General features: G+C 50.0%; 2 protein-coding genes across 2 annotated transcripts in view; one reads left to right on the top strand and one right to left on the bottom strand.

Moving 5' to 3' along the window:
• The first annotated feature begins 3,169 nt into the window (after positions 1-3,169).
• THEMIS2 (thymocyte selection associated family member 2) lies at positions 3,170-14,890 on the top strand. The gene is made up of 6 exons (XM_012646025.1): positions 3,170-3,285; positions 5,625-5,765; positions 8,061-8,471; positions 10,140-11,206; positions 13,389-13,542; positions 14,109-14,890. Exons 1-6 carry the CDS (start codon positions 3,192-3,194, stop codon positions 14,162-14,164), a joined length of 1,923 nt encoding a protein of 640 aa, XP_012501479.1. The 5' UTR covers positions 3,170-3,191; the 3' UTR covers positions 14,165-14,890.
• A 4,515-nt stretch (positions 14,891-19,405) lies between these two features.
• The window catches only part of RPA2 (replication protein A2, 32kDa), a 20,487-nt gene continuing 14,862 nt past the window's right edge, over positions 19,406-25,030 (bottom strand). The window contains exons 7-9 of the mRNA XM_012646020.1: positions 21,859-21,966; positions 21,588-21,682; positions 19,406-20,097 (exon numbers count right to left, since the gene is read on the bottom strand). Coding sequence (XP_012501474.1) covers positions 20,013-20,097; positions 21,588-21,682; positions 21,859-21,966 — 288 coding nt within the window. The 3' untranslated portion in view covers positions 19,406-20,012. The remainder of the gene's footprint in view (positions 20,098-21,587; positions 21,683-21,858; positions 21,967-25,030) is intronic.

The following is a 25,030-nucleotide window of genomic DNA, read 5'->3' as shown; positions in this document are numbered from 1 at the left end:
TCCCCAAAAGTGACCAGTTTTTCCCTCAGTGAAAATCTGCAAGGGGAGGGAGCAACCCTCCCAGATGACCCCACAATTGTCTCCGGGGATCATTGGCAGGGAGCTGTTTAGACTGTTTTTATTAATGTAAAAATACTCAAACCATGTTATGGAAAATCTAGAAAACAGATAAAGACAATACATGGCCTTTTGTCATCATCGTCCCAGGAGCTGTGAGCAGTTCTGTTTTCGTCCTGCGAGTTGTCCTCCGTACTTTCTTGGCACTGTGGTCATTATGATTCACGGTGCCAGGAAGCCACTGGGCACGGGAGGGATTTTGCTGTCCCATGGAGAGAGCAGCTCGATGACAACGTCACGCACCCACAGGCTGGGCGTGTATATGCTCTGGTGGGCACCCTGGTTGCCCAGAGGTAGCATCTCATGACAAACTGCTTTGGGGCTTATGCAAGGGCAGCCACCAAGGCTCCTGCCAATGAGGAAGAGGACGTCAGAAGCATCAGGCTGCGGGGACACAGAGGACTCCCGGCCAGCACGCAGAGGTTCAGTTGTGTGTTGGGACCTCCGCACTCGCCCTCGGGAAGGTGGGTGCTCTCCACGTCCCTCCCACACCGGTTTTGACCCTGCTGGCTGCTGGCGTGTTTTCCACCGCTTTGGGCGGATGTGTCACACTGGTGGACATTTTAGTGGACAGCAGGACACTGTAACAACCACCACCCAGTGTTGCATCAATGGCAGGCCCTTCCCCTCCTCTAAGAGGGGGTAACACAGGACACGGGGGAAGGCCACCTTTGACCTTGTAAGTTGCTAAAAATACACCAAGTCAAGTGGCATGTATGGGAGTGCGTGGTGCCCAAGCAGCAGGTGAGGGCCCAGCCCCATGCTGTCACCCTGCTGCAGTGAGCCGCTGCCACCTGCTGCCCAGAGGAGGTCCTGAGCTGTCTACCTCCAGACTCCAAAACCCAACAGAGACAGGCTTATGAAACCAGGAACTCCAGCTCTCAGCGGTCGCAGGCACCCTCCTCACAGCTGCTAACTCTCCGGGCCTTCACCCTGCTGCCCGCCCTGGGAACCTGAGCTTCCTTCTCCCACCCCACTCAGCTCCTGCGGAGCCAGGGAAGAGCCCAGGCTGGTGCTTGCAGCCTGGGGAAGTAGAAAGGGCTCAACCCACAGGCTGGGTTTGAATATGGTTCCTCCATTTACATGTTGTGCAACCGAAAGAGAGACAGTTTCCCAGTCAGAGTCTATTTCCTAAAATAGAAAGCGGGTGTTGGGAGAAGTAAATGAGATCTTCTCTTGTTAGAGGCACAGATGGCCCTTGAGAAATAATAATGTAATGATAGTAGGTATTGAACATTTGGCATGCGCCCGTGCCTGTGTTACACTATCATGTTTACCAACATCCCAGCTCCTGCCAGTCCCCATTGCACAGAGGAGACGGAGGCTCAGAGAGGTTAAGTAACTTGCCCAAGGTCACACAGCTAAGAAGTGGTGGAGCCAGGATTTGAGCCCGGCTTTATTTATCTCCAAAGCCTATCTTTTTTCTTTTCTTTCTTTTTTCTTCTTTTTTTTTTTTTTTTGAGACAAGGTCTTGCACTGTCACCCAGGCTGGGGCGACAGTAGCATGATCAGATCATAGCTCATTGCAGCCTCAAACTCCTGGGCTCAAGGGATTCTCCTGCCTCAATCTCCTGAGTAGCTGGGACCACAGGTGTGCACCTCCACATCAGGCTAATTTTTTTGTTTTCTTTAATCTTTTGTAGAGATGAGGTCTTATTGTGGTACCCAGGCTAAAAGCCTATCTTTTATTCTTCATCCTCTACTGTACTTCTAGGCAAAAGTGGGCTGGGCAGAAATCCGGCACGCTTACTGTGCTGCTGAAACCCATGGGAAAGAGATAAAGGATCGCCGTTTTCTAGTCAGGCATGGTGGTGCACGCCTGTAGTCCCGGCTACTCGGGAGGCTGAGGCAGGAGGAGCACTTGAGCCTAGGAGCTCAAGACCAGCCTGGGCAAGATCCCATGTCTAAAAAAATAAAAGAAGTTAGCCGGGTGTGGTGGTGGACACCTACAGTTTCTTTTATTTTAAACTATTTAAAACTTTTGTTATTATTTCTGTTTAAAAGACTGCTACTACTTTTATAGTGACCAAAAAAACTAAGTAAAGCATTTTGCATAATATCTGTATCATCTCATTTAATCCTTACAATCTGCTGAGAAAAGATTTTTTTCCCTATTTTACAGAGGGGGAAACTGAGGCTCAGAAAATTGAAGTGATTTGCCTAAAGTCATATAACAAGCAAGAGGAGGAGCTGGGATTTGAACCCATGTTGGTTTGACTCCTGAGGCACAGGGAAATGGGCTAGCCTTATGCCAGCCCTGTGGGGTTGGGAGAAGTGGTTGGTCTGTCTCCTAAGCAGATTTCTCTTTCGCCCAAGGAAGAATTCTTTTTTTTTTTAATTATAGTGATTTGCCTAAAGTCATATAACAAGCAAGAGGAGGAGCTGGGATTTGAACCCATGTTGGTTTGACTCCTGAGGCACAGGGAAATGGCTAGCCTTATACCAGCCCTGTGGGGTTGGGAGAAGTGGTTGGTCTCTCTCCTAAGCAGATTTCTTTTTCGCCCAAGGAAGAATTTTTTTTTTTAATTATTCAAATTTTTTAACTTTTTTCTGTTTTTTTTTAAATTTAAATATATGGAACCCTTCACAAATTTGCGTGCCATCCTTGCGCTGGGGCCATGCTAATCTTCTCTATATCCTTCCAATTTTAGTATGTGTGCTGCCAAAGCGAGCACGGAAGAATTCTTAACTAGAATTGTCCAAAGGATATGGGAGTCCTGGAATGGTAATGAGTTCCCCTTCACTAGGAAGTGTCCAAGTAGAGGACCAAGCGTGTCCTGGAGGAGACATTCAGGAGAGGTGACACTACATCTTCCTCCCCAGACCCAAAGGACAGGGCTGTGTCTCTCCTGTGAGACCAGAACTACACTAGGTGGCCGGTTCTCTGGTTCTGACTGGCAACACTGGGAGGGGGGCGTCTGCGCTTCTCTTTCCACTTTACCGCCGTCCTTCCCCCAGGGGACCCGCGGGGCTTGAGCGGGGCGGGGCCTCTGCTAGGAGGGGCGGGGCTTCGTGGGCTCCCGCGGGCGGGCGGCGTCCGGGCGCTCAGTCTGCGCACGGTGAGCGGCGGGACCATGGAGGCCGTGCCGCTGCAGGACTTCGTGCGCGCCCTGGACCCCGCCTCCCTCCCTCGCGTGCTACGGGTCTGCTCCGGGGTCTACTTCGAAGGTGAGTAGGGGCCGGGCCCCCTGCGAGCGCGTCCCCGCCGCGGCCGAGCTGTCCCCAGGTGTGGGGCGCGGGCAGATGCGCAGCGAGGCGTTGGAAACCGGGGGGACTGCGCGGCGGGTTCAGATCCCGACGCCGCCACTGCCCGAGCTGAGATTTGGGGCCACCTCTACCTCTCTGGACCTCGGCCTGTGCTTCCGTGGAATGGGGGATCGCTGACCTGCCCCGCAGCGGGGTGGCGCAAGGTCTGTGAGTTCGGGCGCGGAACGGGGCTGCAACCGAGCCAAGCCGGGTGGAACCGCGTGCGCATGGATGGAGCTCTGCCTGTGCGGGCGGCGCGGCCGTGGGGCCCTCTCGATCGCTGCCATCGCTTGATTCTCAAGTGCCAGAGCTGCCTTCCCATTGCTGTGCCCTCCCACTCCTCCCCGCGACCCTTGTCTACACCGCCTTCCTTCAGTCCCTCATCTCGCCTTGGCCCTCTGCTGGCCCATGGACAGCCTCGATCTGATCAGCTCTTCAGTTCTCAGCTTAAATGGCTCTTCCTCCGGGAAGCCTTCCCGGTTCTCTGCTCCTTGCACTCCCGCACAGCTGCACCTTCCCACAGTCCCCCTGGTTCACAGGGATGGGTACGCAGCAAGGCCACAGTCACTGGTTATTGCCCCAGAGAGCAAGAGGTGAGGGAATGACAAGTCGTGGCAAGGAGAGGATGGCAGCACAGGGGCGGGTGCCAGGGCTGCTCTGTGGGGAGTGGGGACCGTCAAGTCTGGAGGCGGAGGTGGCAGAGAAAGGGAAGCGGGAGCTGCTGCATGCGGGTTCCTTCCTTAGAGCAGATTTAGGCATGAGGGCCCTGCCCTGCCCTGCTTCCTCCTGGAGGAAAACTTGCTCTGCCACGCAGCTTCCAGCAGGGTGTTTGGGGTCCCAGGTGGGGTCCTAGACCAAGGCTGAGAGACACAGAGAGAAGTAGGGGCCACCACCTCCCAGTAGTCCACTTAGGAATCTGACAGATCTGGGTTCAAATTCTGACTCTACCTCTGGGGGCTTCCTGCAGGCAGGCGCCTGGATCTCTTCATTCTTCCCCCAGCCCAGGCTCAAGCTCCTCAAGCCCAGGCACCCTTGTCTGCCAGTGTCACAATACCTGAGTTTCCTCATCCTGCCTGGGCCGGGGTGGTGGGAAGTGGTGGACGTCAGGGTGATCGTGACTAGAGAAGAACTTGACCGAGTATGGGTGTGCAGATGGGGTGAGCGTGGAGGACAAATGGCCACGTCGGTGGGGGCGCGTGGTGGGCAGGACACTCGGAAGTGGTTATCCGAGTGGTTAAGTGGATTTGATTAGCCGGTCATTGTGGGCGACCCACTCAGCTCCTCCAGGCTGAGTTTCATTATTTAGAAAATGGAAACTGCCACCTACCCAAGGGCAGTCATGAATCTTAAAGGTGGCGATGCATGTGCAGCTCTCAGCACAGTGCCTGGTATATATAGCACCGCAGCTGTTGCTCTCGGCGGTCTGGAAGGCCCGCACCCTGATGCCGTAGACAGAACTGTGTTTTATGACCCGTGTGCACTGTCCTGGGGATAAGGTTTCCATCAGTTTCTTGGGGCTGATGTGAAGGGCTCTGCTGGGGCTGCCTCTGGGGGTGTCCGGTGGCCTGAAGGCCCCATCCCCTGCAGTGTCCTGTCCTCCATTGCGGGACGGAGGGCCTGTGCACTGTGTGTGTGAGAGATCTTCTCCAGGAGTGCCTGCTGCGTTCTCCACACTGCTTCAACACTTCGCACCAGAACGTGGAGCTGCTGAGCCTTGCCCCCTGGTTCTCACCCTGCTAGTGCCCCTCCCTTCTCTCCTGTGTTTCCTTTAAAAACAACTCATCTGAAGAAGAAAGCAAGGAGTTGGGAGGGCTGGGTACCCACCCTGGCTCTGGGCGACCTGCAGGGAGCCACTGACCCTCTCTGAGCCTGACTCCGTAGCTGTACAATGAGGGAGCTGGGAGTCACTGGGTTATTTACCCATTTGTGGATTTAGCACATACTCGGAGGCCAAGCTCTGTGCTGGCTGCAGGGATGTCAAGATGGATCTGCCCCACCCATGAGCGAAGTTGAGGAGGCTCGGGAAGTGAGAAAGGCCAGAGAAGTGTGCAACAGGGGCGCTTCCAGTGCTAAGAGGAGGCAGAGACGGCTGAGGACAGCTGAGCCAGTGGACCGCAGGCAGGGAAAGACGAGGAAGGGCGTTCCGGGCAGCAGGAACAAAGTACAAAGGTGTGGCAGAGCACGGTGTGTTGGGCACAGGACACAGGCTGCCCAGCAGTCGGCCCTTGGCCAACAGAGAAACTGAGTCCGTGTCTCCGCAGGCTCCATCTACGAGATCTCTGGGAATGAGTGCTGCCTCTCCACAGGGGACCTGATCAAGGTTACCCAGGTTCACCTCCAGAAGGTGGTCTGCGAGAACCCGGGCACGGGTCAGACCATGGAGCTCGCCCCCAACTTCCAGGGTAAGGTGGGCCCCTCCGCCTCCCCACATGCCCTGACACCCCCCACCCCCCTGTGGGCCACTTGTGGGCTTGCCAGCCCCAACACTCACTCCCACCCCTCTGGGTTTGCACTTGAGGCTCTGACATCCGCCACCACCCAGCCTCAAGGCTGGGGATGTCCTCAGAGTGGTCTGACAATGCCCTGAGCCTGATGCGGTCACCCCCTCTCCCTGTCCGTCTCTCTGATCACATCTGCCTCTGTTCCAGATCTTTGTCTGGGTGCCTGTCTCTGTGTTTGTTCACACATTCACTCAGCAAACATCTGCAGACACCCATGTGTGCCAAGCCCTGAGGGGCTGGACTGTGGAGGGGGCGGCTCAGGATGAACCAGGCGCAGCCCTCTCCAGTGGGGAGCTTCCAGGCTGGCAGCGAGAGAGCAACAGTAGAGGCAGGCATGAGCTTTAGACATGGCTCTGGGCAAGAGGAACCTGCCCCAGCAGTCTGTGAAGGCTTCCTGGAGGAGGCAGCTCGAGTCAGGGGAAAGATCCCAGCTAGAAGGAGTAGTGTGTACACATTTGGTGCTCATGAAACCTCAAGGAGCTCAGTTATCACAGGAGGTGGCCCACGGGCCTGGATCCTGAAGCCAGCAGCCTGCATGTGAACCCCAGCTCCTCTGCGGGCTACTAGCTGTGGCCTTGGGCAAGTTCCTGGGACCTCTCTGGGCCTCAGCTTCCTCCTCTCTAATGGCCCGAGTTAGGCTTGATGTGAGGAGTAAATGAGTTAGACGGGGGCTGGGGTGAAGCAGGTGCACTCTGAGGCTCTGAGGACTGCCTTTTTTTTGATAATTTTTTTTTGTTTTTGAGACAGAGTCTCACTCTGTTGCTTGGCCTAGAGTGCCATGGCATCAGCCTAGCTCATAGCAACCTCAAATTCCTGGGCTCAAGTGACCCTCCTGCCTCAGCCTCCTGAGTAGCTGGGACTACAGGCAGGTGCCACCACGCCCGGCTAATTTTTCTATTTTTAGTAGAAACGGAGTCTCACTCTTGCTCAGGCTGGTTGCAAACTGCTGAGCTCAGGCGATCCTCCGGCCTCGGCCTCCCAGAGTGCTAGGATTGCAGGCGTGAGCCACCGCGCCCAGCCCCAGTGAGGGTTTTTAACAGGGAAGTGATGTATTTTGTATTTTGAGGTTTTTCTTTTTTTTGAAATAATCAAATTTACAGAAGACTTGCTCGAACTTCTGTACTTCCTTTATCCAGATGCATCAGTTGTTAAACATTTGTTACGTTTGTTCTCCCTCTCCCTCTCTACACACATATGTATATATGAATATATTGCTATATGTGTATATATGGATATATTTTTTACCGAATCATTTGAGAGTAAATTGGAGACATCATACCCCTTTACAACTAAATATAAATCCTAAATACTCTAGTGTGTATCTCCTAAAAGCAAGGACAGTCACTCACAAAACTGTAGTTCAATAATCCAATTCAGGAAATTTAATTTTGGTACAATACTATTGTGTAATCCGCACCTTATATTTGAATTTCACCCACTGTCCTAATGTCCTTTGTAGTAGTTTTCTCCTCAATCCAGAATCCAGTCCCAGATCACACATCATATTCAGTTGTCCTATTTCTTTCACCTACTTCAGGCTGGAACGGTTGTTCAGCCTTTCTTTGTCTTGACCTTTTGGAGAGTCCAGACCAGTTTTTGCAGAACTTTCCTCAGTCTGGGTTTGTGAATGTTTCCTTGATGAGATTCAGGTTGTGGGTTTGGGGCAGGAAAAGTGGAAGCAGCTGGGCAGCCAGTGTTGGCGGAGGGATGCAGGGGTGAGGTGGGTAGTCAGAGGTTGCTTCGGTCAGTAGCTCCTGGGATTCTAATTTGGGAGAGACGGGGCGCAGCCCCAGGGTGGGGACGACAGGTTCTGGATGCGTGGGACTGGAGCTGTGGCGAGGCCTCTAGAGGGAATGGTAAACGGATGACGTCAGAGGCAGCCGGAGGTCGGGAGGTAGGAAATGTGCGGGTCAGGTGTGCCTGTTGGGTTATGTAGCCCTCTCCTGTCCTCCGTGTTTCTGTCAACAGTCCCTACCCACCCCCTGCTCCTCACTGTCCATTCACGCACCATCACCTTCTGTCCTCTGTCCCCCAGCCCCGAGGTGCAGATGTCCGGATGTAAGCCCGCCCTTGACACCGGTCCCTGGGGACCCTGGCTGGGTTATCGGCAGGGCCAGCCCGGGGCCTGGACCCAGCCAAGGCCTGCCCCACCCTGATACCCACGGTGACTCTCCCACCCTCTGCTGTCCCCCACAGGCTACTTCACTGCCCTCACCAGCCCCCAGAGCTACGGAACCCTGGAGGAGCTGGTCTCTGCCGCAACTTGGAGCTCCAAGCGGCTGCCCATTTACTTCATGTCGACACACAGGATCATCACGGAGGCCAGGGTGGTGACGGAGGACCAGCTCCTCATTTTCGAGGCTGTGGAAATGCACCTCAGGACCCGCTGTGCCCGCTGTGTCCTGGGATCCGGGGACCAGCAAGTCGTCCTCCACCTGCCCCTATCGCAGAAGGGGCCCTTCTGGACGTGGAAGCCCAGTGCCCCTCACACCCTGCTCCAGGTCCTGCAGGACCCAGCTCTGGAGGACCTCGTCCTCACCTGTCCCACCCTACCCTGGCATCTCCTGGTCCTGAGGCCCCAGTATGAGATCCAAGCCATCATGCACAGTGAGTTGCCTGGGCAGGTGGGCGGGGCTGGTGGGGGGGAAAGAGGGGCACCCAGGGAGTTGCTGGGATGGAAAACACGCCCATCCCCGTGGATAGCCTCGGAATTCCAGGTGGCTTGCCAGTATATACACTGAAGTTATTATTTTTTTTTTTCTTTTTCCTGACACCTCTGTGACAGGATGAGTTATTTTTCTTGCTGCTCAAATGATCTCAGCTTTGGCTAGTGGGAGACTCCTTTTCAAGTTGGTTCCTGAATCATTTTGACCTACCTGTGTGGTCTTGAGCGGATTTTCTTGCTCATGAGTATGATATGTTTCAGGCTCCTCTTGAACGTTTCCTCCCCAGGAACTTAGCTCTTTCCAGGGAGCTCTGGACCATTTTAGTGGGAAATGGTAGTGAGAGACTACAATCTAGGGGGCCAGAGGTTTTAATGGTGGGCAGGGCTTTGGAGGCTGCCCTGGACAATGGGGCAGTACAGGTATCCGTACACCGCTTGGAAGACAAAAGCAGGACAGCGTAAGGACCCCCATGTGCCCAGCTACTAGCTTCAGCCAATCATCAGCTTAGTTGGCACAGAGCAAAATTTCCAACAATGTGAACTGAGAGAAGTCACCATCCTCAGTGTTCTCATCTGTAAAATGGGGGACTATTCCCTGCCCTGCCTTCCATGTGGTGTGGATCAAACCACACAGTGGATGGGTCAGTTCTCCTTGCCGTCTTACCGAGCCACCTCCTGAGCTGCTACTCAGGATACTTATCAATGCCCAGAGAGGAAATAAGCTGGCCAAGGTCACTTAGTGTTTTTCTTAATTTGATTTTATCTCTGTATTTAAATCCAGAAAGCATTTGGAAAGGCAGCTAGTAAAATTACATTCAAATTTAAATTAAAATTTAAAAAGTGGTTGAACTGATTGGATGTTTGATATTAAGGAATTATCAAATAATTATTTAGATGCAGTAAGAGCATTGTAGTTATTCTTTTAAAAATTTTTATAATACATTATCCCCTCTTTTAGCAATCCACACTGTAATAGTCACACGTGATTATTCCGCGTCAGAACAATCCCGTGGAGGGGAGGGGCTGGAGGTGCGGATGAAAGGACGCGGGCCACGAGTTAGGCGTCGCAGCTGGGCGATGGGCGCATGCCAGTGCATTATACTGTTCTGTTTTATAAATGTTTAAAAACATTTTTTTAAAAAGGTTGAAGGGCCAGGCGAGGTGGCTCATGCCTGTAATCCTAGCACTCTGGGAGGCTGAGGCGGGCGGATCGTTTGAGCTCATGAGTTCGAGACCAGCTTGAGCAAGAGCGAGACGCCATCTCTACTAAAAATAGAAAAATTAGCCGGGTGTCATGGCGTGCACCTGCAGTCCCAGATGCTTGGGAGGCTGAGGCAGGAGGATGGCTTGAGGCCAGAGTTGGAGGTTGCAGTGAGCTACGGTGACGCCACCGCACTCTACCCAGGGTGACAGAGTGAGATTGTGTCTCAAAAAAAAAAAGGTTGAAGGAAAAGAATGGGTGAGGAATCTGGTACAGTAGGAAAATGCTGGTAGGAAAGAAAAGGTGAAAAAGGAAAGAAGTCGGTAAGCCCAGACCGAGGCTCTCTGCTTGGGGTGGGCGGCCCCCGCTGGGGGGCAGTGGGCCACCCCTGAACGGCTCCCCTCCACAGTGCGCAGGACCATCGTCAGGATCCCCTCCACCCTGGAGGTTGACGTGGAGGATGTCACTGCCTCCTCCCAGCACATCCACTTCATCAAGCCGCTGCTGCTGAGCGAGGTCCTGGCCCAGGGAGGCCCCTTCCCCCTGTCCGTGGAGATCCTGGAAGCTCCAGAGGGGCCCCCCATCTTCCTCGGCCCGTGGGCGAGGTCCTTGCGCAAAGGCCAGAGGCTTTGCATCCACGGGCTGGCCTCACCACCCTGGCGGCTCCTGGCCTCAAGCAAGGGCCGGAAGGTGCCCAGACACTTCATGGTCTCCGGGGCCTACCAGGGCAAGCTGCGGCGGCGGCCGAGGGAGTTCCCCACGGTCTATGACCTCCTGGGTGCTTTCCAGCCAGGCCGGCCGCTCCGGGTGGTGGCCACAAAGGACTGTGAGGGTGAGACGGAGGAGAGTCCTGGGTTCATGTCTCTGTCTGTGGGTGACCGGCTGGAGGTGTTGGAGTCTGGCCAGACCTACGGGGCCCAAGGCGAGGACACAGATGTCTTGGTATGTCAGCGACTGAGTGACCAGACTGGGGAGGAAGAGTGTGAAGAGGAGGCCGAGCGCCAAGAGCAGATCCTGCTGCCCCTCTACTTCCCTGGCAGCTTTGTGGAGGAGATGAACGACAGCCGGCGCTACAGCCTGGCAGATCTGACTGCGCAGTTCTCGCTGCCTTGTGAGGTCAAGGTGGTGGCCAAGGACACCAGCCACCCCACTGACCCCCTGGCCTCCTTCCTGGGCCTGCAGCTGGAGGAGAAGATCACAGAACCCTTCCTGGTGGTGAGCCTGGACTCCAAGCCTGGCGCGTGCTTTGAGATCCCTCCCCGGTGGCTGGACCTGACTGTTGTGGAGGTTGAGGGGCAGCCAGGCTGCCCAGCTGGGGCCCTTCCTGTGGCCACCGTGGAGGAGCTGACGGACGCCTTCTACTATCGTCTTCGGAAGTTACCAGCCTGTGGGATCCAAGCCCCCCCGCCCAGACCCCCCAAAAGTCAGGGCCTCAGCAGGCACAGGAAACAGAGCAGCGAGGACAGAGGCGCCAAGGTACCATATAACGGAAGTGGGCAGGGAGGGGCCACCTGTCGGGATCATTGTCTCTGTCTGTCATGTTTCTCTTGCCATCGGGTGGAGCTTGCAGTTTATTAACTCGCACGCTTTGCACCCGTTACTCTTACTTGATTGTCACGATCCTGAGGTTGGTGTGATTATCCCTATTTTATGACTGAGAAAAGAGGACTCAGAGACCTTGAGACTCGCCCGAGGTCCCAGTTAGTAAGTGGGAGGCCTGAACTTGAGCGTAAATGTTCCAGGTTTGTGTGCTCTTCCTCTCTGCTACTCCTGCTGTCACTCCTGAGTTCAAGCTGCATCATTTTTCACCCGAACTGCCTCTTAGAGCTGTCAGAACAGCCTCCTAAATCCTTCCCTGGTCACTGATGGCCTTGGCTCCATCATCTAGAACCTTCTGTCGCTCCCCATTGCTGAAGGATAATGCAAACCCCCTAACGGGCATCCAAGGTTCTTTATAAGCTGACTCCAGTCTCACCTTCCAGGCCCATCTCCCGCCACCCATTCTGCGGTCCCTGCTGCAGCCAGAGAAGCTCCGGCAGCTCCCCGAGGGAGCCGGGACCTGCGCTGACCAGGCCTTCTGCCAGCAATGTCCTTCCTCCTGCAGGCCCACGGGCTGGGGGAGGCTCGGATTCCAGGACCGCAAGGACGGTCCTGTCCCTCTTCTGTACTTACTTCTACTGCACATTGCCATTTGCAGTTAGTCTTGTCATTTGAGTGGTTTTCTCTGGTTAGAAAGAGAGTTCTGTAGGGGCAGGGCCTCGCCTGCTCCAACGCCCGTGAGACCTGCTGAAGGGACCAGGGGGGATCACGGACGAGGGGGAGAGCAGCTTACGTCCCGCCTGTTCGCTCGCTCTGCAGCCTGTGCAAGCAGCTCCCTCACTGAGCACCTGCGTTCTCTCCAGTAAACCTGAGATGGCGCCACTAACAGTGCTCTTCCCTTAGCTGCGTCCTGTCGGGTGCTCGCTCTGTGGCAGGCCCTGACACGCACTGTCCCACCAGCTCTCACAACACCTCTGAGGTAGACACCGATATTCTCTTTTTACAGTTGAGAAAACAAGAGGCTCAGAGAGGTGAAGTGGTTTAACCGAGATCACGTGGCCAGCACGTGGCGGGGCTGGGATTTGAAATCGGGTCTGACCACACAGGCCGAGCGCCTGACTGCTGTGCTCTGCTGAGCGTGGGAGGGGACGCGCTGGATAAAAAGTACTTCGGAAACTGCAACACACATACTGTTCTGGGATCTCGAGTGACTCATATTTAGTATGTGTGGGTAGGTGGCAGGATGCTGTGGAAGCTGAAGGATGAACCCTGAGCGGTCTCAGCCCGGAAGGGGCTCCCGTGTGCGTCGGGAGTGGGGCCGTCGTTTCCTGACAGAAGCTAGAGTGGGACATCTGGAACACGGGCTGGTCACGGCACTGGGAAGGGCACAGCACAAGGGATTGAGAGGCCTCAGCCCGAGTCTCAGCTGCTGAGGGAGGGACTTCAGGCCCAGTCACTGCTGTTGCCCCTGAACCAGTAACTTTTCCTCTCTGGGCCACAGTATCCTCCGCTGCTGACCGGGCAGTGGGGCCGTCTGCTCTGCACGGCATGGCCTGGTGCAGACACCACTGGCTTTAGGGCTCTCAGACATGGTTCTGGGTCCAAACTTTGCATCCCCTGCGTGAGGTTTGGCGAGGCACACTCTTCATACATAAATGGGGGATGGAAACAGCTACGTGCAGGGTCCCCGAGGATTGAATGAGCATACAGCATCCGGCCACGGTAGGGATTCAGTAACAGTCCTCTTCCTCCTGGGTCCCCGCTCAGCTCTGGTGCTGCCATGAGGCTTTGCGACTGGTTTCCGAGGTGTCTCCACGTTGCCTTTTCCCCTTCGGCAAGAGAATTAAAGGACGCTGACCAAGCCCCTCAGTGGAGAATCCCAGGGACACCTGTCTCCAACCCCCAACCCTATCCTCACCTCCTACCCGGACCCTCTTCTCCCTTGCCTGGAATATTTCATGTGCTTCTAGCAAAAATACCTGGGTCCTGAGAGGCCCTGCCCTGAAAAGGAAGTAGAGAGGGAAGCAGAGGAAGTGACATTTCAAGTGAATTACATTTCACGGACTGTACGTCCCCATGTCTTGGGACCCTGCTGACTTCTGCTCTTTTTCTCCCAAAGTCTTCTCAAGTCTTAGAACTGCAGGAACCCCCTCTGCTGCCCAAACCCAAGGCGAAGACCTTGCCAGAGTTCACCAAGGACAGCTTGAGTACGTACAGCAAGATTTCTGCCAACAAGGGCCGCAGGCCCACCAAGTCCAAAACGCGGGATGCAGGTGAGTCCTTGCTGGCCCCTGCCCTCCCTTGGCCTTGCTTCTCCCCTCCCACCTGGCTCCTCTGCTGCTGCTTTTGCCTCTGATGGCCCTGCCCATGGGCAGACCCCTCTGTGGTCCCAGTCTGAAGGACAGGCCCATACAGGCTGGCCTCAGGTAGAAAGGTCCCTACTGTCTCTCTCCCATGGGCTCCAGAGCCCTGGCAAGGAAAATGAGTTCAGTCCCCAACACACTACCCTCCCTGCAGTATACAGGACAAAGAAATGGTTACAAAGTGTTGAAACAACAAATAGTGGTTTCTGGGCTAGCAAAGACCTTAGAACATCCAGGCCAATTCCTTCCTTATACAGGTGAAGAAACTATACCCTAAAGAGAGGAAGGAACTTGCCTAAGCCAAAGATCCTCATTGACTTTTTGTCTGTTTGTTTTTGTAGAGATTGGGTCTTGCCGTATTGCCCAGCCTGGTCACAGACTCCTGGCCTCAAGCTATCCTCCTGCCTCAGCCTCCCAAAGTGCTGGGATTACAGGTGCAAGCCACTGCGCCCAGGCTCTCATTGACTCTTTTGCAGACGAGGATGAACACGATTATGAAGAAGTACTTGAGCACTTTCAGAAAACCCTCTAGGTGCTGGAGGAACCATGCTTCCTAACTGCTGCTTCTCAGGGAATCTGACACACCAGCCAACCCTTACAAGCCTCTAAAAGACCCTGGACAAGGTCTTGCAGAAATCAGACTGCAGACAGGGAATGGCTTTGTGGGGACTGATTTGAAATGGGATGGCTTCCTTTGGGTTCTAGACTGAGGGCTGGCTTATCTGGGCCTGGCACGCCCTCATCCTGACCTTTGGTATCCAGAGGAGCGAGCTACGTTCCACTCAATTCTGCACCCTGACCAGTGGTCCCATTGGCTGGTGCAGAGAGGAATCGAAGAGGCCACCAACCTTGATGATGGCAGCACAGTGCCAACTACTTCTCGGTAAAGGGGATTCAGTCCTGATCATACTGCACTGACATTCTTTTTAAAATGTTTGCCACCCACCTTTCCCTCCCTTGTGCTCCCGCCCGCCAGGCTTTAAGCACCTGGGGGACCAGAACTGTGTCTTCCTCATCTCTGTAGCACTTAGCATGTGGGGGCTGAATGAATGAATGTGGAAACCTCGCTTCAGGAGCAGAATATTAGGACCTTGCCCCCCAAAAGCTGGTAGTGAAATGAGGGGATCCAGTTCAAGATCTTTATGGAGATCTGAGGCTGTGAAAAACTGGCAGGTTTCATCGGGTGGTGCTAAGATATTGTCAAGAGTTGTGATTATACAAGATTACTTCATTCTGAAACCACAGAATAAAAATGACATCACCGGGTGTAGTAGTGTGTACCTGCAGTCTTGGCTACCTGGGAGGTTGAGGTGGGAGGATGGCTTGAGCCCAGGAGTTTAAGACCAGCCTGGACATCACCTCAAAAAATTAAAATAAATAGGAGTGTGTTGCTTAGTTCCCAGATATTTAGGAGTTTTCCAGATATTAAAAAAAAAAGAAAATATGAGCTTCCATATGAATAATAATAGATATGATTTATTATGTTCTGCCTGTGTGCCAGACCCTTTACAAACCATATCCAAATCTTCAACTTCCTGGGATAGACAATGGGCTGATTTTAAAGACTAGGAAACAGCTGGGTGAGGGGGCTCACGCCTGTGATCCTAGCATTCTGGGAGGCCGACATGGGAGGATCACTTGAGCTCAGGAGTTTGAGACCAGCATGAGCAAGAGCAAGACTCTGTCTCTGCTAAAAATAGAAAAATTAGCTGGGCATGGTGGTGCGCACCTGTAGTCCCAGCTACTTGGGAGGCTGAGGCAGAAGGATCGCTTGAGCCCAGGAGTTTGAGGTTGCTGTGAGCTGGGCTGACGCCACGGCACTCACTCTAGCCCGGGCAAAAGAGTGAGACTCTGTCTCAAGAAAAAAAAAAAAAGATTGGGAAATAGGCCGAGTGGTCATGGGCCTCAAGAGGCCATCTAGCAGTGAAGGGCAAGGACTTGGAAAGCATGAGACTGGGTGAGGATCCCAGCTCGCCACCCTCCTGCTGGGACTATGAGCAAGTTATTTTAACCTCTCTAAGCTTCAGTTTCTTGACATGTCAAATGAAACTAGAAAGTTATCTACCTCACAAGATTGTTTTAAAGATCAAATGAGATCATCTTTGTAACGCATTTAGCACAGTGCCTGGCACATAGTAAACACTCAATAAACATGTTAGTATCATTATTGACCAAGATCATGTAGCTGTAGCCTAAACTCTTTCCACACCTCTACAATGTCTCCTGGTCATGGAATTCATCCCAGTGTTTAAAAACTTACCAGTTTCCTAGACTGTAGAGACAGAGTATACTCACTGGAGAACTTCACGGTCTAGTTTAGTGGCAATTAGAGAACAGATACAGCTTTTTGTCCTTGTAGAGACTAACTCAGCTTACAAGGTCAGTCCAGGCCTGTTCAGTGGTGAGGCAAGACTATGGGCTGCATTTCCTGGAAGTGGTGGGGCTTTGGTTTGTGGGTGATACAGTCATAGAACTAAGCACCACAGTCAGCAGAGAATATAGGAGACAGATAAAAAGATGATCTAAGTCTCCAGCTGAGGTGGGAGCTGAAAGAGGGTCAGATCTCCAGATTTCCAGTTTCTAGGCACTGCACCTGGGTGTGTCCTTCCTTTGTCTAACATCTCTCTGGGCTGCCTGACCCACTGCATTCCCCAGTCCTTGCGGCCTCCACACTCCAGCATGGAGTTCTCCAGGTGACTACTGAGTGGTCCTACAGACTGCTGGGCCAGGCTCCAGTATCTGGCACCCCATCCTCACCTGTGCACCAGTTCCCACACCCTCCTCCAGAGAGCTCAATCCACACTGCACGGGAGGACCGTGAGAAAGACAGTAGTGTAAGGAGAAGGAACGAGCAAGAGAGTGAAGGTTCCTTCCTCCTTGACACAGGACAAGGGGCCAGGCCGATGTGCAAAAGGCCACTAATTTTCACTTCCACATTTGTATTTAATCTTGCCCCAAAACTGAGCAAGAGGATTAACAAAGCCACAAACAGGGGCAGAAGAGAGGGTACCAGTTCCTGCAAAGTGGGCTTTCTGAGTAGCCAAGTGCTGCAGTGAGAAGCAGCAATTTTAGAGCCGCAAAAGCTGGGCTGAAAGGAAAACATGTTTGAAAACCACCACTGTGAATGTTTTCTTGTCAGAGCAATGGGGGTTGGCAGGAAATGGACCAGAGTCGGACACTAGCCTCAGGGTGCTTTTGTTTTGCTTTACCCACAGAATAGGCCACTGGGCGGTGGGGAGGGTGATGTAACAGGGCTTGGGATTCCCCCGAGCAGTGGGCTCCAAAATAAGCAGCACAGACTCCTGGGAGTACACAAGATGATCCACTGGGAAACAGAAAATAATTATTAGTACATCCCTTCGTTCTTATTTTTAATATTCTTTTTCATTTCTATTTTAGAATGTTTTAAAATGTATTTAACATATTAATAGAGTAATAGATATAAATAATTGCTAAACAAATGAATATAAACTGGGAAGCATGCTCAAAAATTTTTTAGCAGTGAATTTTGCATTTTCCCTAACTGCATTTTTAAAAACAAATCTTACTAATCCACACCAGACACTAATTCTTACTGGCCTTTCTCTAGTTAAACCCGATGAGTACTATTTCCCAGGGAGCCTCCTTTCCCAGCTGTGTACCTAGAGAAAGATTCTCCTACGAGCAGGCTGAATCTATTGCTGGGCTATTGGTACTGGAGGTTCCTAAGGACTTGGATCATACTGCTGTCTCAACAATGTGCCGAGAGAACACTACATGTGACACAGCAGGCAACCACACAAATGCCCAGGATGCAAGTTCCTTCAACCCAGAGCAGCAGGTCCATGAAGGCTGTAGCTTCACCCTGCGGAGGAGCGGCCTGCAGGCCTTCCTGCCCATGCTCAGAAATCACACAGCTCCCGCCAGACCACGGACATGCCAAGATGGCCAGGAATCCAGCATCACCGAACAGCTGCTCTGTGCTATTGTGAATGCTGAACTAGCAAGCCCTGTGCTGCCAATCTCTTTTTGTGCTTGATATACCCAGTGCCTGACCAATGGGTTGACATGGTATGTATCCAACATACACCGAATTAACAAGAAGTTTGTGGCCAGGCCCAGTGGCTTACACCTGTAATTCTAGCACTCAAGGAGGCCAAGGTGGGAGAATCGCTTGAGGTCAGGAGTTTGAGACCAGCCTTAGCAAGAGGGAGACCCCGTCTCTACTAAACATAGAAAGAAATTAGCTTGACAACTAAAAAAATATATAAAGATTAGCTGGGCATGGTGGCACATGCCTGTAGTCCCAGGAGGCAGGAGGATCACTTGAGCCCAGGAGTTTGAGGTTGCTGTGAGCTAGGCTGACGCCATGGCACTCTAGCCCAGGCAACAAAGTGAGACTGTTTAAAAAAAAAAAAAAAAACCGAGCAGTTTTTAATTGCTAAGTCATCATCTGATTCTATTAAAAGAAAAAAGACTTCCACCTAAAACTACTGCTATTACTTTGCCCATTTGAGAGCACCAGCCTGATAACTAGAAAGAGAAGTCCACCACCCATAAAAGTATCCTATCATGCATTCCTAATTCAAATATATATGATTTTACCTGTTTTTAGCCACTGTTCTTTCTTTGAGGAAATAACCAAAAATGGACACACTTGCAAATGAACATACTGGTTGACTGAGTTTTAAGCATCTGCATAGCTCCCCAGATGGAACTACTCTGTATGTATAGAAAACAGCCAGATATTGTTCACTGTTAGCAACCAAGAGGGTGGAGCCTTCACACAGGTGCAAAATCCCATTTAGAGAAACACTAAAAACAGATATAGAATTCTTTTGCATGTTACACTTCATTAACTTCATAACTGGTTCGTCCATTCAAAATGTAGCTTACTTTCTGGAGTTGTCAAAAACGTCTCTGGGGCCAGGCATGGTGGCTCACATCTGTAATCCTACCACTTTGGGAGGCTTAAGCGGGAGGAGTGCTTGAGGCCAGGAGTTCGAGACCAGCCTGAGTAACACAGTGAGATCCCATCTCTACAAAAAATAGAAAAATTGCCCGGGCAGTGTCTCATGCCTGTAATCCTAGTACTCTGGGAGGCTGAGGTGGGAGGATTGCTTGAGCTCAGGAGTTCCAGACCAGCCTGAGCAAGAGTGAGACCCCATCTCTACTAAAAACAGAAAAAATTAGCCAGGTGTGGTGGCACGTGCCTGTAGTCCCAGCTACTCGAGACGCTAAGGCAGAACAATCACTTGAGCCCATGAGCCCATCACGTTGAGGTGAGCCACTGCACTCTAGCCTGGGCAACAGAGTGAGACTTGGTCTCAAAAAGAACTAAAAAAAAAAGAAAAGAAAAGAAAAAAAAAAAACCATCTCTGAAATAGTTTCCTCTCTCATAAGAAACAGAGCTAATCAAGTTGGCCAGAAAATAGCCACAGGCTTTTGGAAAGTCTCCTCTTAGGTCAAATGGTAGATATTCAATTCAATTACATGATCACACACTGCTAAAGATTCAACATAAAGGTCCATTTTATAATCCTTATTAATGGCAATACTAGATCTAAATACTTTACAGACTTTATTCAATCTTCACAATAAACCTGAGGAAATAACACTGTTTTCTCTTCATAAATGAGGAAATTGAGGCTCTCAGAGATCACGTGGGCTGCTCCAGATCCTAACTAAAAAGTGGGAGAGCCAGGATTTGAATCCAAGGTTCACCACCCCACACTGCCTCAGATGATATAATTACACCAGTATAGAAAGAAAGATGAGAACATTTTCACAACTGCAATAGAACTGTTTTATTAAACATATGAATGTACATACTTTGTACAAAATTCAGTAATACTTCCTCTTCTCCTCTGCCCCTGGAGGCCACCACTCCAGAACCTCGTGTTCATATAAACATGCTGTCATGACAAGCCCGTGAAGGAAAGTGCAATTCTGAAAATAATGCCACATAACCAAAATGGGAAACAAAAACAGGCAGAGGCCAGTGGGTTTCTTGGCTAGTGCTCTACCCACAGGCCTGAGTCCTACTTATCTTCTTTCAGCAGAAAACATTTTAGGAATAGAAACTCCCGAGCATTATTTGAGTATTCTCTCGATAGCATCCTTCTTCCAATTCCTTCTACCCTGATGTTGTAACTAGCTTATTTTTAACTTCTTCAAGAAATTCCACCCTGGATTATATCCCTGTCAGTTGCCCATAGCCCTTTGAGCTTCAAACAAACAACACTACAGAAGAGCAGTAAGTTTCAAAAGGATGTCAGCTGAGGCCTTTTACAGATGAAACCTGCTTCCCAGAAGTCACCTGGTCAAATATATATGCACAGCTGGAGACAACAGACTGAAAATAGGTCCAGCTGGAAAACAGGTACCCAATTTAGATCCAGTTATTCTGCATCTGTGGATTTGAAGTGATCATCATCCACGGTAGAATAGATGTGCCCCTCGTTGCTCAGAAAATCCACAGCTTGCCTGGAAAGAAAGAAAAAAAAAGTTCATTTTCAAACCAATGCAAAAGGAAACTGCCTTCTGGATATGGCCAAATATGCAAACTTCATTTATCTCCAACCCTTATATCTTAGCTAAGAAGAATTCACAACCATTTTGCTCGTAGAAGGCTCTTTCAGGGAGAAATGCCAGTAAAACTGCAAAACCGAGATTATCCATGGAGATAATGGCTATTAGGACTGCCTTGGATCCTTCTCCCAAATTGCATAAAGGAAATAAAATAGGGCCTCACTTAAACACCAGCCCTAAGCAGAGCAAGACAAGGATCTGAAGCCACAGTCAAGCTTGCACATAAAATCTCCTGGTATAAACAGCTGTCTTTAAAAGGACCCCCCTTTCCAGCCACACACTGAAATCCCCTTGCTCTCTGTCTGAGAAGTAAAGGAAAGGTCTTTCCAGAAACAATATGACACCTTGAAACCCTCCAAGGCCCCCAGGGTGAGTGCCAGTAACATATTTAATAACAGCCACAATCTATAGAGCACCTACAAAGTGACAGCGACTCTGTACCCCTTCATCGCAGCAACTCTGAGATAAGAATTTTTATCCTTATTTCGCAGGACAGGAAATGGAATTAGACCTGAGCATTTCTTTTCTAGAATATCAATTGATTTATAGTAGCAAATAACTATCACAAGCACCATAATACTGAGTTTGTTTGATTAGTCCATTACACTGGAATCAGGAGGCTGCCTGTCTTCGAAGGACTCACAATAAGGGTGCTGGAAGGACTGACTGTTTAATGGCTTCGGGTCCAGATAGCCTAATATACTTATTTCCACAGTGGGTACAGTAACACCAGTGGGATGTACACCTGAGGACCAGGAGCTAAGGACTTCACTTCTCCAAACTAAATCCCATGAGGTATCAGATCAATTATTGCTTAGAATTATATACCCCTGTACATAATGGGCCTTAGTATTTGTTGAATGAACAAATGAATGAGTGATGTGATGGGTAATGCCATGTCTGTGAGTCCTTTTATATATATTTATTTAAAAAAATTATTAGTTTGTTTGTTTGTTTCTTTCTTTTTTTTGAGACAGAGTCTTGCTCTATTGCCCTGGCTAGAGTGTAGTGGTGTCATCATAGCTCACTGTAGCCTCCAACTCCTGGGCTCAAACGATCCTCCTGCCTCAGCCTCCTGAGTTGCTGGGACTACAGGCACATGCCACGATGGCCGGCTAATTTTTCTATTTTTAGTAGAGACAGGGTCTCACTCTTGCTCAGGCTCATCTCAAACTCCTGAGCTCAAGCAATCCTCCCACCTCAGCTTCCAAGAGTGCTAGAATTATAGGTGTGAGCCACCCCGCCTGGCCTCCTTTTTTTATTTTTCCACATCTGAACAACTTCCTTTTTGTCAATAAGGCTGCAGTTAACTTTTTTACTTTTTAAACTCACTTCTCACCCTGGTACAATTCTAGAGTCCCAGCTCACAGAAATCAAATACTCACTTGATTGAGGGTACAGACATATGTTTGAGCTGGTTCTTGAGATCATGAAAGTTCAATCCTTCAGGTCTTGGGCAAGCTTTAATCAAATTCAGCACCTGAAGATTCAAATCAGAAAGTTTTTAGCAACGACTTTGAATCAGCTCTCCCTTATAAACCTGAGTCCCTTTATAAGAAAGACATGAGCCAGGTAGTTAGCCTCACATCATTAAGGAAGTAATCAAATTTAAGATTGTCTGTTTCACATTTGTGCAGCCACTCAGGTGGAGTTTACCTGGTTTTGGGCCACAGTGAGGCCATTTGCTGGCATGAAGCTAGTCCCACCAAAGCTCCCTGCTTCACTCATTCCTGGGTTGCTGATAGGTGCTCTCCCTGCTGGGGGCTGAATTAAGAAATAAATTCACAACATTAGAACATCCACCAAGTTAAATACAGTCTTTACTATTTCAAATAGCTTATTAATAAGCAGCTTCTAAGAAAAAATTTAAGCAAAGTTTTCCCAATAACTGCTTGCACTGGAAAAGACAGCTATTACCCAATGAGTATTTCATAGGAAGGTAAAGTAACCCTCTGAAGCACATAATATCAAAAAGAGAGAAAGATACTCCTGGTTCCTCTTCTTTGTGATGTGAGAGGAACCAGAGGAAAGGCATTGAGAAGAAAATTACTCAGAGGTCTGCTATAATGGTATCAGGCATTCACGGATTGTCAACTAGGCATGAAGCACGAATGGGAGAGAAAAGGCGATACAGTCATCATCCTCTCTTTCCTTCTTTTTTACCACCAAATTTCTTAAAATAGTCACTTTGTTTTCATTTCCTTTCTCCTTAGTCACCCCTCAGTCCACCACTATTTGGATTCTCCCCAAATACACCTTTGAAACTGTTCTCACCAAAGTCACCAATGACTTTTCAACCAACTATCCAAAAGTCTCTTTCAGCCCTCATAATACTTGACCCTCCCAGAGGCAGACAATGCTGACCACGCTCCTCTTGAAATGCGTTCCTCCTTAGGCTTCTTGACAGGGTACTCTTCCGGTTCTCCACTTACCTCTCAGCTAAACCTTCTCAGTATCCCTCTTCTACCTGTCTACCAAAAGGCTGACCGTGCCCCCAGATTTCATCCCAGACCTCCTCCTAGACCACAGATCCTCACTGCTGGCCATCTAACTGGATACCTCCACATAAATACTTCAGACACTTCAAAACAAAATAAAATTCCTGACCTTCCTCTCCAAACCTGCTTGCCCTGTTATATTCCATCTCAGTTAGTAAACTCAAACCCAGTCATGTGTGAGCCTCTGTTCACTCACCTTCTACAGCCTGTCACACCACAGCTTATTACTCCTCAGCATAGCTCAAGTCGATCCTCACCACCCCTGGTCCCAATTGGTTCCTCAGCCTCTAGCCTCTTACACTCCAATCAACCCTCCCATAGCTACAAGTCATAACCTTCCCTACTCGAGCCACTCTTCTGCTTAAAAGCTTTCAAGTGGCTCCCTCTGCCTGTGAAAATAATATAAAACTAGATGTTCAAGACCTACCCCATCTAGAAGTCAAAGTCAAAATCCGTATTTTATTCTTGACCACTCCTTCTCAACATACTTTACTCCCCAGCTGCACTGGGATTTCTTGCCAACCTAAACAAGTCTTTGATCTGAACATGTGGTTCCCTGTCTGGAATACTCCCCTTGTCTGCCTGATAAACACTCTTCTCATCCTTCAAAGGCCAACTTAATTGCCACTGCCTTTGTAAAGCCTTCCCTGCCATTCCCCAAGCCAAGTTAGTCATATTCTTCCTTCCTGGCTCTCGCAGCATATATGGCCCAGTCCCTATCACTGCGCCCAGCACACTGTGTGTCACTTTCCCACACAAGCCCCTTCATCTCTGCACAGTGCCTGGTGGACAGTATGTGCTGGCAGTGTTTCGTCTATTGACCCTATAAATAAGAATGACCGAAGATCAAATATATTAAGTACACACAGCAGATATAAGAGCACTGTGGAAGCTCATTAGGACAAATCCTGTCCAGTCGGGAGATTCATTCATTCAATAAATGTTCATTAAATGCCTGCTTTGAGGTAATAAAAAAACCAAAACTCAATCATGGTCCCTTATTTTCAAGCTAGATGTCTTTACATTGCTTGCTGGTTTAACAGAAGTCTTATATTTTAAGATCCAGTAATACTGAACTGTATGCTCATAGTTTCCTACCCCAATACCTTTGCTGAAATGACCTCACCTCCTGCTTCAGGTGACCCCAGCTCATGTATCTTTTAATACTTGGTTTAAGCATCACCTCCTCCAGGGGGCCTTTCTCAATGTCCAGGTCAGGATTGGAGATCCTTCTCTGTGGTTCCACGGCATCCTGCACTTGCCACTATCGCTGCTTTCACTGCATAAGTGATCTGAACCCCCACTGCTGAACCCCCACTGCAATGCAATCCTCTTTGAGGGAAAGGATTACCTCATTCACTCCTCAATATAACTATCTATACTTACAGTTTCTACTCCCCTTAGCCACCATTCTCACTTTAAAACCATTTCTATCATATAATATTTGACACATACATATTATGAAGCATAGTAATAAAATAAACACTTTAAACTTTTTACCTATTCCCATTTCCCACATCCTCTACAGAAGCCTCTCTTTTGAAGATTCTCATTTCCAAATCCAACAGCAGATCTCTTTTAACATCTTACTTGACCTAAGGCAGCATCCTACAATCTATCTGCAATCTCTCCTAGAAATACTCTTTTCAGAATATTCTAAAGAATTACATTTCACGGTTTTCCTCCTGCCTAATTGGCAACTTCTTTGCCTTTCACTGGCTCCTTTTCTGCTTCAAGGCTTCTAAAGGTGAGTGTGTCCCAGAGGTCAGGTCTCTGCCCTCTTAACTCCCCTAGGCTTTAAATACTGCCTATATAACGACTCCCAAAGTTCCACCTCTAGCCCTGACCGCTCCCTTGCCTCCTAGTCTTATATATTCAATTGTCCACTCCATTCTCCACTTGATATCTAACTGGCATCTCATACCTGCTAAGTGTAAAACAGAACTCTGGATTTTACCTTCCAAAGAGTCATTTTTGAACTCTCTCTTTTCTTCATATCCTGTATCTAATGGACTAAGAACTCCTGTTAGCTCTACCTTCAAAATATATAGGAATCCCAGCCGGGTGCAATGGCTCACGCCTGTAATCCTAGCACTATGGGAGGCTGAGGCAGGAGGATCACTTGAGCTCAGGAGTTTGAGACCAGCCTGAACAAGAGTGAAGACCCCATCTCTACTAAAAATAGAAAAATTAGCCAGGCGTCATAGCATGCACCTGTAGTCTCAGCTACTTAGGCTGAGGCAAGAGGATTGCTTGAGCCCAGGAGTTTGAGGTTGCTGTGAGTTAGGGTGATGCCACAGCAGTCTAGCCTGGGCAACAGAACAAGACTC

This window comes from Propithecus coquereli, unplaced genomic scaffold, assembly GCF_000956105.1.
Source record: "Propithecus coquereli isolate 6110/MARCELLA unplaced genomic scaffold, Pcoq_1.0 Scaffold239, whole genome shotgun sequence".
NCBI classification, from domain to species: Eukaryota; Metazoa; Chordata; class Mammalia; order Primates; family Indriidae; genus Propithecus; species Propithecus coquereli.
Note: the sequence above shows the minus strand (reverse complement) of the source record. Positions and strands in the feature narration are given on the sequence as shown.

Bases quoted from the DNA above. Each gene is read 5' to 3' on its own strand.
- THEMIS2 (XM_012646025.1), top strand. From the start codon at position 3,192: ATGGAGGCCGTGCCGCTGCAGGACTTCGTGCGCGCCCTGGACCCCGCC. The intron at 5,766-8,060 runs GTAAGGTGGGCC...TGTCCCCCACAG, and splicing joins GCTCGCCCCCAACTTCCAGG to GCTACTTCACTGCCCTCACC. The intron at 13,543-14,108 runs GTGAGTCCTTGC...ACTCTTTTGCAG, and splicing joins GTCCAAAACGCGGGATGCAG to ACGAGGATGAACACGATTAT.